Source organism: Ictidomys tridecemlineatus, chromosome 15 (genome assembly GCF_052094955.1).
Source record: "Ictidomys tridecemlineatus isolate mIctTri1 chromosome 15, mIctTri1.hap1, whole genome shotgun sequence".
In the NCBI taxonomy this organism is placed as follows: Eukaryota; Metazoa; Chordata; class Mammalia; order Rodentia; family Sciuridae; genus Ictidomys; species Ictidomys tridecemlineatus.
In genome coordinates, this window is record NC_135491.1 from 4,187,842 (window position 1) to 4,201,927 (window position 14,086).

At 47.3% G+C, this 14,086-nt stretch overlaps 1 protein-coding gene across 2 annotated transcripts in view; it reads left to right on the forward strand.

Annotated features, from left to right (window-relative positions):
* Ppp2r1a (protein phosphatase 2 scaffold subunit Aalpha) overlaps positions 1-14,086 on the forward strand; it is a 70,003-nt gene that overhangs the window by 20,597 nt on the left and 35,320 nt on the right. The window contains exons 9-15 of one of the 2 annotated variants that reach the window (XM_005341783.5): positions 341-475; positions 3,995-4,168; positions 4,485-4,545; positions 5,182-5,336; positions 6,250-6,392; positions 8,672-8,763; positions 8,882-9,334. In XM_005341783.5, coding sequence (XP_005341840.1) covers positions 341-475; positions 3,995-4,168; positions 4,485-4,545; positions 5,182-5,336; positions 6,250-6,392; positions 8,672-8,763; positions 8,882-8,898 — 777 coding nt within the window. In that variant the 3' untranslated portion in view covers positions 8,899-9,334. Of the gene's footprint in view, positions 1-340; positions 476-3,994; positions 4,169-4,484; positions 4,546-5,181; positions 5,337-6,249; positions 6,393-8,671; positions 8,764-8,881; positions 9,335-14,086 lie in introns of those variants that run through there. The other variant, XM_078033043.1, reaches the window with a different exon arrangement.

A 14,086-nucleotide genomic window follows, 5' to 3' on the forward strand; every position in this document is an offset into this window, starting at 1 on the left:
ATCCCCAGTAACAACAACAACAACAACGAAAACCAAGATTCTGCAGCTCAGGGCTGACTTTGGCGACAAGTGCTGGCAGTGAGAGTCCTCAGAGATGACTCTAGTTTTGTCATCCAGAGAGCTCTGGGATTGGGGTGGGGTTATTGGAAACAGGCCCATCAGCTCTAAGCAGTGGGGACATGTAAGAAATTAGTTTGCCCTGTCTCTGAGCTGTCTATTTCTACTAGTGAGCAGGGCAGAGGAGCGGCTGTCTCAAGAGCTTTTTCAGAGTTGGTGTCTACTTGGCCATTGCCACTGCAGGGTGGCCTGATGCTGATGCCTCCTCCCTTCTCCCTCACAGGAGCTGGTATCAGATGCTAACCAGCACGTCAAGTCAGCCTTGGCCTCCGTCATCATGGGCCTCTCTCCCATCTTGGGCAAAGACAACACCATTGAACATCTCTTGCCCCTCTTCTTGGCTCAGCTGAAGGATGAGGTAAGGATGCCCAGAAGGAATTCAGCTCCGGGTTTGCAGAGGTGACAGGCTGGTGGCCCAGCTTGACCAGAAATCTACTAGGACCTCTGTAGGCATTCAAATCTCTGCTCAGTTTATTGTTTGTGGGCACAATGATCTGTGTGTTCACTCATTCTCGCATCAGGCTTTGTTTTGTATGTCCCGCACTAAGTGTTTGGTCCTTTTCCTGGGTATTGGGAATACAAATGAGGAAGAACAAGTCAGTTTTGATCTTTGACCTTCACAAACCGGCAGCAGAGAGGGCAGAAGGGCAATACCCATGTACAGCATCCAAGGTGCTATAGGTGCTGAGACAGTTGGGTCATGTTTTTTAGGGCTCAGGTGAAGATGCTGTAATAGAGACTTTAAGATACAGTGACTTAAATAAGACGGAATTATTTCTCTCACAGTGAGCCCACACTGGTGGGTTAGCCCTGCTGACTTCGACTCCTGTTGGGTCTGAGGTGAATGCTCTAAGTTTTACTGTCTCCCAGCCCCCATGAAAAGGTTGACACCTGACAGCAACAGACCTGGTCCTCCTAGGGACAAGACATTACATCTGCTCACACCCTGCATGCCCCATTATCCAGAGATAGTCGTGTGACCACTCCTGACTGTCCAAGTGGCCAGGACCAGAGAAGGCAAGAGGGTGATAACTGGAGAGATCGTCAGTGTGACTACTAGGAAAGGAGTTTTGATTTGAAGCTGTGGGCAATTGGCAGAGCTGGGAATTATCTGGGTGTTAGAATAGAACCCTGAGGCCAGTGCGAAGGAAGTAAGGTGGCCAAAGGAAGTAAGGTGGCCGGAGGGTGCAGGGGAAGCCACATGGGGGTGACTGCAGGGGTCAGGGAGGGGCCAGGCTGGATCAGTGGTCCCGTTTTATTTGGGTCATGTTTACCTCTAATGGAGCACTTTGATGACATTACATAGTTGCAGTTTCTGACACATTCATATGCACATTTTCTCAGACTTGGGTGAAGATGGCCACATAGGTGTTCCTACTCCAAAAGTCTTTTTCTGAAGCAGGAAGGAAAGACAGATCAGAAGCTCTTAACATATGATTGTGGATTTTTTCCTGAGAATAGTCAGTCTTCAGTTTATCTCTGTCAGGCTCAGGTACCAAAGAGCTGTTTAGGGGAGACAAGGTAGAAAAAAGCAGAAGGGTTATGTTTGACTTAAAACTGCTGGTGGAAGTCATTTCATTAAAAGGTTTTTCTTTGGTAGGAGGAAACCTCGGGGTGGCTCTCCTGATGACATGATAGTCCGAGCTTTTGTAAACTGTTGCATACAAATCCCTCTGAAGGAAAGCTGGGGAAACTTTCAGTAAGATCATTTATGTCAGTTTATGATCACACATGAACACTGTTTCACAGAAGTTCCAAGGAAAGCACTCTAAGAGGATAGGGAAGTCAACAAGCTGGTTAGCACCAGAACACTTCCTCCCTTCTGCCCGAGTGTTTGGAGTTAGAAAACTGACTCTCCCCCAAGGTGGGGGATCTTGGTTCTGAGACTTCTTTAGCCTTCAGACTAGGTAGCAGAATACTAGCTTCCATCCCTGATGGAAAATCTTGTCATTTTGGTAAAAGGGATTCATATGCTTTTTACATAGGAATTGTTGGAGAACCTCTTGTGGGCTTTCACTTTGGGGGTTCCATATAAGGCCATCTTGACCTCCCATTGACTGCTAGTCTCTATTCATTTCTTGCTATGTCTGGGTTCGTGAGTCCATCCTCATGTTCAATGGGTTGCTGCAATAGCCTGCAGAGTTTAGATGAGCTGTTCTGTTCACATTTCCTGTTTAATGCAGTGCAGGGATTCAGATTGAAGTCTTTGCTGATTCACAGTTGCGTGGGAGAGAGACCAGCTGGGTTTCCATTGTCTTCTCCCAGTGCAGTTGTGAGGACAGTGTTTAACTCACCTAGCAGTGATGTGTGGCAGCACACATGGAGTGTTCCCAACCAGGCGGCTCCCCTGAGCCTGAGTGGTCGGGATTTCATTGGCAGTTGGTTGCACAGGCCAGCAGCACTTGTGACTAACCTTAGTTACGTAGTCCCCAGCCCCTCCAGAGAGCATGCTGATGCCAAGGCCTCAACCGTGGATCACAGTGTTAGCACAGACTATCTGGAGTAGCCCAAAGTAAACCAGGACGCTCTTGCCTGTCAGGACATCCCAGGGGCTTAGAGGTTTCTTCCCAGGAGCTGGTCAAGGGCCAGACCTTTCTCTGAATGTGCAATGTTTGAATAGCCTTGACCTGCTGACTTTACTGCACACTTACTAAGTTGGTTCACTGGTTTGTTTCAATGCTTGCTTCTTTACCCCACACTTCTAAGGGAATATAGAGAAAAGTAGCTCCGTGTCTGCCATTCAGGAGTATGTAATATAGGACAAGGATCTAGTAGAGCTTCTGTATTGAGTAACAAGAACTAATTGTGGCCAGGTGCAGTGGCACATTCCTGCAGTTCCATTGCTTGGGAGGCTGAGGCAGGAGGATCACAAGTTTGAGGCCAGCCTCAGCAACTTAACAAGATCCTATCAAAGTAAAAAAGGGCTGGGGACATAGCTCAGTGGTTAAGTGCTCAAGTGTTCAATCCCTGGTATCCAAAAAAAAAAAAAAGAGAGAACTTTATATGTCTTTTTTTTTTTTTTTAGACAGATTTTTTTTTTTTTGAAAGAGGGAGAGAGAGAGAATTTTAATATTTATTTTTTAGTTTTCGACATCTTTGTTTGTATGTGGTGCTGAGGATCCAACCCAGGCCGCACGCATGCCAGGCGAGCGCGCTACCGCTTGAGCCACATCTCCAGCCCCGAGAGAGAATTTTTAATATTTATTTTTTTTAGTTATCAGTGGACACAACATCTTTGTTTGTATGTGGTGCTGAGGATCGAACCCGGGCTGCATGCATGCCAGACGAGCAAGCTACCGCTTGAGCCATATCCCCAGCCCTATATGTCTTTTCTTATAAATGTATTTGTATGCTTTATGGATATTGATGGATATATATATATGCCATTTGGGACTCAAATGGGCAGAGAATAAAAGCAACAGCAATGATAAAAATAAGCTCCTACACATTAATCCTTTTGTGTGCTAGCAACTGTGGCCCCTCCTTTACTCTCAGTAGCTATAGGATGCACTTTTAATGTCAACAGTTTGATACCCACAAAGGACCCCTTCCCAGAAGCCACAGCTAGCAGGTGGCAGAACCAGGTTTAAAATCATGCCTGCATTACTCTTGCTTTTGTTATAACATTGTAATCTCTGCTGTGCTTCTTGCAAGCTCTCTCAAAATGGCTCAACATGTCTTGAGGTGATAAGATTTAAAAAGCTGCATCACCTGCTAATAAATGCTGCTTGCCCTGTGTGCCTTTACTATAGGGCCAGGAGCTGGGAAGGCCCTTGTGAGATGTTGGTTGCGCAGAATTGGTGCTTTTATTCTCTTTTTATGGGTCCTGAGTTGAGTGCACAGAGCATTCTTTCAGAACCTCCTGTCCTCTCCACAGTGCCCAGAGGTGCGGCTGAACATCATCTCCAATCTGGACTGTGTGAATGAAGTGATTGGCATCCGACAGCTCTCTCAGTCCTTGCTCCCTGCCATTGTGGAGCTGGCTGAAGATGCCAAGTGGCGGGTACGACTGGCCATCATCGAATACATGCCCCTTCTGGCTGGACAGCTGGTGAGTGAGGGGTCTCAGGGTCTGGCAACACTGCCTGGGGTGGTAAACTGCCAGGGTCTGGTAAAGTGTGCAGGGCTGTGGTGGTGATGGCATGGAAGCTTGCTGCAGGCCGTAACAACTGCCTAGGAGTCGGAGGAACAGACCCAGGACACAGGTCCTTAGTTCATGTATAGAGCTCAATGAAGGGTGAAGGGAAAGGGCACTTCAGGTGAGGCTGAGAAGTAGCCAGTGTCTGAGATGTCTATAGTTTCCCTGGGGTCTCTAGCACCTCGCCCTGCCCACTCTCCCTTGAGCCCTGTCTCCTTTGCTCCTGCAGGGGGTGGAATTCTTTGATGAGAAACTCAACTCCTTGTGCATGGCCTGGCTCGTGGATCATGGTGAGTCCCTCCAGCAGGGTGGCAGGAGGAGGTGAAAGCTCCAGCAGGGGTGGATGGAAGGGCTGGGGCCATGCCCGGACACCACATGCTCACATGGATCCACTCGCTTGCTGTTTAGAACCCTAGAGAAGTACAGGCTGGGACCGGGATATAACAGGGACTGCTTGAACCTGTTAAACATGAACACCACTGGGCAGACTTGGTTTTGAATCCCACTCTCTTGGCCTGGAAGCGTAAACGAGTCATTGCCATTCTGTGAAACATGAGACTTCTCAGTCTCTCAAGGCAATTATAAGAATTGCTCGTTGTTTTCATTAATAGTGGTAAAAAATAAAAGTCAGTGTTTATCTCTGCCAGGCACTGTTTGATCTATTAAGTGCTTAATGATTTGCTTGGGCAAATGACGTCTCAGGACCTTAATTTACCCTTCTGTATATTGAGGCCAGTACCTCTTGGAGTGATGAGGAGATATTTGTGTGAAAAGAAGACACTAGATAGAGCATAGTGAGCCCTTTTTTCTTTCTGGCAAAGTTGATTGGCTCACATGTGGCCTGGTACCAGACATTGCTGAGTAAGCAGTAGTGTGTAGGGTGTTACGCCCCTTGAGCACTTCACCTCCCTCTCACCCTGCTATAGTCTATGCCATCCGTGAGGCGGCCACCAGCAACCTGAAGAAGCTGGTAGAGAAGTTTGGGAAGGAGTGGGCCCATGCCACTATCATCCCCAAAGTGTTGGCCATGTCTGGAGACCCCAACTACCTGCACCGCATGACTACACTCTTCTGCATCAACGTGAGCACCCCACCTACCCATCTGTGCAACAGAGTGCCTGGGAGAGGAGGGTGGAGGAGGGCCCCCAACCAAACAGCTGGCATGGAAATGGAAGAATTGACAGAAACCCACAGATCCAGGGACTGTAGGCTGGAGGACTATCCATCTCTCAGGGCAGGGACTTGCATAGTGGGAGACCTAGGGTTGGAGAGACCTGTTTAACATGAGCAGCACTCTCCAAAGTGTTTTGAGCACCCTCTTCTTTCCTACTGTGTAGGTGAGTTTATTTAATTTTGACACAGGGGCTAAGCATGCAGGCTCTAGACTCACACCTAGGTTTAAATTCTGCCACTCATAGGCTCTACACCTTGAGAAAATTATCTAATCACTCAATGCTTTAGTTTTCTCACTAGAAAGGCTTGCTGCTGGTAGTCACAGTCCCTAACTCCTCAGGTTGTGATGAGTTGTACATAAGGGGCTTAGAGCAGTTGGGACACATGTAGGAAGTACACTTATCTATTCATTTTCATTATTTTGATTATCTTATGCACTACTATATTTATGTATAAATTATACACATGGCTGGAAAGTCAAGAATGGGATTTAGAAATAAATATAAGTGTTCTCATAATTTCCTTCATGCCACAGTTTAAAAACCACTGAATGAAGGAGAGATTTCAAGGGTTAAGAATCAAGGCCCATCCCCATAGGACAGACCAAGAACATGCCACAATGTTAGGGGATATGCTATAGTGGTAGGGAACCTGGGAGCTTCCAAAGGGTAAACCACTCTTAGTATGGTCTTCTTGACCCAGATGCTGCCCGGCATCCCTCTAGGGCCTGATGATCATTTTAGTGGCCTACAGAGGACAGGGAACATAGAATTTAGCCTTAACTTCACGTAATAATCCCTTTGTCACTCGCTGGTCCCCAGGTGCTGTCTGAAGTATGTGGGCAGGACATCACTACCAAGCACATGTTGCCCACGGTCTTGCGTATGGCTGGGGACCCAGTTGCCAATGTCCGTTTCAACGTGGCCAAGTCCCTACAGAAGATAGGGCCCATTCTGGACAACAGGTGAGGCCTGGGTGCTCCCTCACACTAGCAGGGCATGTTAATCTTTGACCTTTGAAGATGGAGCCCAGGGTTGAAGTCTAGCACCGCTTTTGGCTTGTTCTGTGGCCCTGTCCTCTCCTCCTTTGCAGTATGTTTTCTCAAGTTTAGAATGAGCATTCGTGTGACCTGCTTCACAGAATGGAAGGAAAGAGGAGAGGGTAGCACTCTGTACCAGCAACCAATCATTAGAAAATGAAATTAACAAGTATTTACATATAATATATATACACACATACATATATAAATCTCTGTGTGTGCATATATGTGTGTGTGTGTGTGTGTGTTATGCATGTACTTGTATAATTAATAATAGTAGAATAAACATTAAATGAAAGATGTGAAACACCTGGTAAAATCTATAAAACATTGTTCTAAGAAATTCAGGGAAACCTAAATAATATCTGTGCATGGAACAATTCTCCAAATACATCTTTAGATTTGGTACAAGCCCATTAAATTTCAGCAGATATTTTTTGTGGAAAATTGACAGGATGATGCTGGAAATAACATGGAAATGCAGAGATCTGAATTAGCCAAAGCATTCTTAAGAATGAAGTTGGATGAAGTATTCTACCAGATTCCAACACTTAGGATGCCACTATAATCAAAACAGGTGTAGATTCAAGGACGTTCATACAGCACAGAGGATAGGGTGGAGGCGGAAGAGCAGACGGATCGGAGCTGGTGTAGCAGCAGATCCCAGTGCACTTCGGTGGGCAGTGCTCATGGTTTCAAAAGTGGTGGCTCACTTGGATGTCCACATGTAAATAAAAGAACTTGTCTCAGAGTATAAGCAAGTTAACTTGAAGTGACAGAGCAGAACAGAAAGACAAATAGATCTTTAGAAGAAAATGTAGGAGAATATATGTCTTCATGACTTGGCATAGGAAGAGATTGATAAAGGGCCTTCAGTAAATGAAGAATTATTTATTAAAAGTTACATTTCAAAGTGAAATGGAAAACCCCTGATTAAGAAGGAGGTATTTGCAGGATTCACCCAGAAAACTTGTGTACAAAATAGTAAGGTGAGGGAAGCCCAAGAAAGACAAAGGCAAAAAGACTTGAACTTATAGTTCAAAAGGAGTGTCTCCAGATGGCCAGAAAGGATATGACAGGGCATCAGCATCATTCGCCATCAAGATAATGCATGACATGGTGGTGTGTCCTGCCCAGACCAGCTAGTCCGTGGCTGGGTGTGGATCAGCAGGATGGCTCACTGACTGCCAGGGGCGATGGAAGGGGCCATGTGCTCTGAATGATGGTGGGCTGAAGTGAGGCTGGTTACACCTGAACCCTGTGTGCCACCCCTTGTTACCCTAGTCTGTGTCCCAGAGGAGACAGACAGATGCTGGTGGTAGCTTTGCAGGTAGCAGTGGCAAGGTAGAAGCAACCCAAGTGCCTGTCCACCATAGAGTGGACTCATTGGGGCTTATTCATGGGGCTGAAAACTCACCCAACAGTGAGAAAGCAGACCCTTACAATGACACAAGTGACTCAGACATCTTGTTGAGAGAGAACCCAGACCCAGGAAGATACACCATTTATTCAAGTTCAGAAATAAGCAAAACAAATCCTTGATTACATGGGAGGAAGGGGAGTTCTCTGTCAGCCAGGAGAAAACAAATGGGATGTGTACACCTTATTTCTTACCTTTCATTTGTCTCAGAAATCTTTCTTCATTCCCCAAATTACTGATTTTCAATGAAGGCGCATGTCCCTGGGCCCAAGTAGGTGAGAGTGGATTTCTCTGCTGAGCTCCTGCAGGGCCAGGAACTCCCCAGCTGAGCCTCTTGTCCCACGCCTTTTAGTTATTCCCAGTTTGGACTGTGTCTTTTCCTGATTTAAGCTCTCCATGGGCGGGAATCAAGAGTGATGTAACACTGTGTTCACACATAATACACAGGGGCCTCGGTGAATATGTGTCTCACCCAGCTGCTCAGTTGAGACTCATGGGTTCTCTGCCTCTTTGCTCTACGTTCCCTGACAGCTCTGATGTTCCTTTTCTGGGCCCCTGAGATGTCTGTCCTTGTTTGTCACCTTTCAACCTTCAGAGTAATTGTATCCTGGGCCTCAGAGACTTCTTATTTGTGTATGGGTATTTCCTCGGCTCTGGAGGCTTCCCCACTTGGGTTTTGGAGTGTGTGTGTGTGTGTGTCTGTTTTTGACTCTTACTCAGGAACTCTCTGCCCATCTGTGGCCCCCAGATACGCCTGGCTTACCTCTCGTCTCCCTTCTCCCAGCACCCTGCAGAGTGAAGTCAAGCCCATCTTGGAGAAGCTGACCCAGGACCAGGATGTGGATGTCAAGTACTTTGCCCAGGAGGCTCTGACTGGTAAGGCCTTGAAAGCATATAGAGCCCCAGTTCACAGTGGCCTGGGAAGAGGGAGATGTGGCAGTTGTGGGCAGAGGGAGAGCTGTGGTTCTGAGTCTTGCCTGTTCCTTTTTCCCAGTTCTCTCTCTCGCCTGATGCTGGAAGAAGAGCCCACACCGGCTTCTGGTGTCCACCCTCCAACTCCCCTAAGTACCTCCTTTGGGGAGAAGTAGAGGGCCACTGACTGTCACTCCCTGTGCATGGTCTGACCCCAGGCCCCTTCACCCAGCACGGTTCCTCCTCTCCCCAGCCTGGGATGACTTGTCACTGTCCACCTCCCAAGGGGCTGGGGGAGCACAAGGTAGGACAGGGCAGCAACCTGGGAGGAAGGGGCCACACTTGCCCACATTGGGGGAGAGATGTGAGCATCCCAGGTCACTGGCTCCTGCTGCTGTAATGGGGACCCCTTCCCATCTACTTGTCCACTTCCCTATTTCCCATCCCCCAGTGGATTTTTTTGTGTCAACTCTGCCATTTTTATTTTATTCCTTTTTCCTTCTTTTCACAGAGAAATAAAGGTCTAGAAATAGTCCTTTGGTCTGAGTTGTCAGCATGGAGGAGGGGGTGCCACCTCAGGGCCACAGACTATGCCCTTCTCTCTGGGGGGAACTAGTCCTAGAGCCATTACAACAGGTGTCTCTAGAGTGAGAAGTGTTCCCCGAGGTCCACCAGCAGTGCGTTGGCCTACGGGCAGCGGTCCCCTCATGATGTCTGCCCATAGAGTTCTATGCTGTGGTTGACTTGTATAGATGCTAGCAGTACATTTGTTGCTTAAGAGCAGCATAGTCCTTAGTTTTGTGCTCTGTAAAGTGGGGGTTACAGTTGTGCCTAGGTTGTAAGGCCAGTTATGTGTGCCTAATGAGTTAGTTCCTGTGAATTAAGAAGCCCTGTGTTGCACATGATGTGCAGTCAAGACTGTTTTTAGATTGCTGCACACCCTGTGCACCAGGCCCTACATGCTATGGTGTCTTGGGTTTGGGCCCTGTCTTTGAGCCTCAGAGTAGTCAAAGCTAGAGCAGTAAGCAGTAAGGGGACTTTAGTGACAGAAGCATTTGTTCTCAATCTCTGCTCTTCTCCCCCTCTTAACATGGAAGCTCTTGAGTTTTAGCTGGGCACGTGACTGCCTGGGATCGAGACATTTCCCAGTGTCTGTTGAAGTTTGGCGTGGAGTTGTGACTACATTCTGGCTGGAAAGGTGTGAACAAAAATGGTATATGTGGCTTTTATGAAATGATCCTTGGGGGTGAGGAGGGGAAGGCATGACCCCCACCTTCCCCTGCTTCCTGAACTCTGGGATGTAGATACGATGGCTGGAATGGAGACAGGCATCTTAGGCCAGAAGATTACCTATGGAATGTAGGCCTTGCAAGGCCGAAGAGCAAGACAAGAGCCTGGGCTCCTGATGCTGCAAACAGCCAGCTGGCTGGTATTGGTCACAAGGAGGGGCTGCACTCTTAATTGACTGTTCAGAGATCTTATCACTTGTTGGTCATCTAAATCCTAACTGATGCAGGGAGGGGCCCAGAGAGCCCCAGAGGAAGGAGCATGGCACTTGGATGGTGTGTATGTGTGGAAGGGTTTCACAGAGCAAGGCCCTTGGTCCTGGAACTGGCCAGGATGGGCTCCACTGTCCTCCTGTCCTCCCTGCAGGTCTGAATCAACAGCTGCACAACTTCTCTCTAGTGGCCACTTTACAGCACCACACATAAGCTTGGTCTTCTTTTTGGATGATTCTGCTTCTTTGACTTTTTTGCCAGAAACTTCTATGCTTGCTTGTTCTACTAGTCTGACTCACACCACTTGGGTCAAAAGGTGAGGTTGTGGAGTTATTTGGTGCCTTTAGTTAATGAATAGAGGTTCAGGCAGAGCCCTGGCACTGTCCCCTCAGGCACAGGAATTACTGCAGCTTCCCAGAACAGATGAGGATCACCAGGTGATTCCTGTTTACACCAAGGACACAGTCCTGCTTATCATCAGGATGGATGGAAGGAAGACACCAGGCTCATCTGTCTAAGAGTGACAGGCCTGGAAACCTCCCTTGGTGGAACCTGTGTGCATCTCTGCTGAAAGTGCTCTGCTGCGGGAGCCCCCTGAGCCACGCCTCCTGGGCTCAGGTCCATCGGTTTTTGCTGTGGGTGTCAAGCTGGGGAGGGGGATATTTATGTCTTTCTCCCTGGGATGGCTCTTTTCTCCTCTTCATTCACTTCCCATCCCAACCTCTTCCTCATTTTGCCTCCTTTCTCCTGAGAGAACATGTGGTAGTATCACAAACATTCCTGTCATTCATGGAGGATTCCTTGGCATTGCACTGTAGCCATCAGCTGGGGACCAGGCTGTTCCCATTGGGAAGGGAATTTTTTCCTCTGATACCCATCTGAGAAAAGTGTCAATGTCAGGTTGACCTGCTTCTAGATAGCAGTGTTTTATAGCTGACCCTTTAGCAGCACCTGCCATATTCCTAGGCCTTGCCCTTTTCCCCCCCAGGATCCACATCAAAAAAGTCTTCAAACATACATTCCCAGTCAGTTCTACCTCCTGATTAAGTCTCTAAACTGTAGAAAATGTCTCCTGTTCCCAGGACAGTATTCCTGTCTCCAGGGCTTTCTTTGGAGCAGGCTGCCTTGGGAAGGGAGGACATACACAACACTTGCTCATATCAAGGGTCAGTTTCATGTCCTGAACTTGGAAGCCAATTCTGCTCTGTGGCTGGAGAGGGGATGTGAGTGCTGCTTGAAATTATGGAGAGAATCCTGCCAGGTCTGCAGGTCCTCTTTTTCTTCCTGGCTCTTAGGCCTACCCACTGCTTGTTCTTCCTTTGGCCATAGTGTCCGGTGTTGAGATAGCTGAGGTTACTACTGACATACCAAGCACTATAGCTCTCAGACTGTTTGTCTGCACAGTAGTTCTGCGATAGGAAGGGGATTTAGGAATGTGAGAACATTTCCCTTTGGTGCAGGAAAGTGCCCACAGTGCATAGCAGTGTTCTATGGCTACCCTCCTTCCCTACTCAGGGAAAGTCCCCTTTCCCTGCTCTTCTAGAATGTGCTCAGGGTGGAACCTCATGTCATGCTTAGGTGAGGGAGCAGATTACAGCTTATCAGCTTCCACAGGGCAGGGCAGCTATTCCTCAAGATGACTCAGATGCACAGCTTTCTAACCCACTCCTCTGATTAGGGTGTAGCCATTACTAACATTGGAGATGCTTGTCCCTTACCCTTTCTGGAGATCAAGTGGGAGGGAAGTCCTCAGAAGCGGGTAGCTCCAGTGACCTCACAGTTCTCTAACATTTGTCATTGAGGGAGAAAGGGGAGGGTGGCTTGAGCCAAGTCCTGGGGTGAGGTCTTTGGATTTTCTTGTTTCAACAAGTCTGAATATTTCTGTAGAGGGTATTTTTTTTTCCAAATTACATTTTAAAAAATACATGTATTCTAAAAATAAAACCTGAGCAGCTGTGCATTAAGTTAACTAAAATGGAGAAGGATGTGCTATGCCAGTGTCGTTCTCCCTCCATGGCCTGGGCAGCATTTCAAAGCAAGGGTGGGCTTTGGTTGTGCTCCAGTGTGACCCCATTCTTGACCAAAACCAAGCTCCTGGATGAGCCTCTACTGCAGAAGTCTTGGTGTGGAGGGTGTCTGATAAACAAGTATTGCAGTTGCCTCTTCCATGAGGATCCTGGCGGCTCTGCTCTAAGCCATGGAAATACTCTGGTATATTCCCAGGAGCCCTCCACTACACAGATGGACTGTGAACTTTGGAAAAGCCCCAGGCCTCACTCTTACAACCCAGACTGGTTTCCTCTAGGAATAGAGGTCTGGTGTCTCCTGAGAGGCCCATCTCAATGTGTCTCTATTCCTGCCTAACTGATTAATATGGGCAGAGGAACAGGCAAGGGCAGACTGTACTGGGGACTAGTTCTAGCGTTCCCTTACCTGACATGAGTTTCTCAAATGTTGGTAGAAATAAATTCATCTCAGTGTGGCAGAGAAACAGGAAAAGCCCCACTTGGTAAATGGAAAATAGTCTGCTACATGACATCTAGTTGAGTTCAGCCATGACCCACTGGCCAATGGCAAGAAGTTATGTCAGTCTTTTCTCTATGAACTTCACCCACGTCAGGATGACTTAATTTAGGAGTTGAAATGGATTCTTTGAGTATTCCTAAAGACAGATTCACAGTTTGATCAGGTTCATCATCCAGGCATCCCCAGTATTCAACTTGGGTTGATTGGTAGATGACCCAGACTATATACAAAAACCATTTACACACTTATACAAGGATGAAAATGTGCGTGTGGACACTCACACTCAAGTACACATGGAGCCTTGCTCATACAGTCCCTTACATACACAGTTGGCAGCACATACTTGGCATGTACACACTACTTGTAATCATACGTAGTCACCGTGTGTGTGTGTGTGTGTGTGTGTTTGTGTGTCTTGACATGTCATATATAGTAGTTGTATCTCCAGACCTCTGGTTGCCAGAGAAGAGGGCCCATCCCATCACTTGTAACCCTTCCACCTATACAACTTACCAGGACAATATTCATAAACACTATGTTAGCTTTGTATAACTATGATGAAAAACCCAAGATAATCAACTTATAAAGGGAAAAGGCTTATTTTGGCTCACAGTTTTGGAGGTTCCATTTTGTGATCCATTGACCCTAATACTTTGGCACTGTATCCTGGCAGCAGTGTGTGGCATAGAAAAACCACCCACCAACCAGGAAGCAAACAGGAAGACAAAGGGCCAGAATCCCAAGATTCCCTAATGGTCTCCAGGGACCATTAGGTTCCACCTATTAAAAGGCCCATCACCTCCCAGTAGCACCATCCTGGAAACTAGGCCTTTAATGTGAATCTTTAGGGAGCTTCCAAGTCCAAACAATAGCCACAGCCTGAAAAATCAGTGAGCATTACCACCTAACATTGAGACACCTTGTAAGAAGGCTGTGGCGTTTGGAAGAGAGAGGGTGCTTGGGTGGAGGATACCCGGGTACAAAAGGGGCAGAGTGCTGATAAAAGTGGTGCAGAGTCTGGGCATGGCAGCATAGAGAGCAGGAGAAAAGGACCTGAAAGGATAAAAGCCAGATGGTGTGGCAGAGTGGTCAATGTGCATTGCAGGGATTGAGGGCATAGGGGAAAGTGAGGACTTTGTGAGAATTAAGGAGAAAATGCAGATGAGATATTGAGCAAAAGTGGTAAAGATCAGTGGTTTGTGAAAGTCACAGGAAACCTATCTCAGATTTAGCAATCAGGTGTTATAGGAGAAGGGGAATAT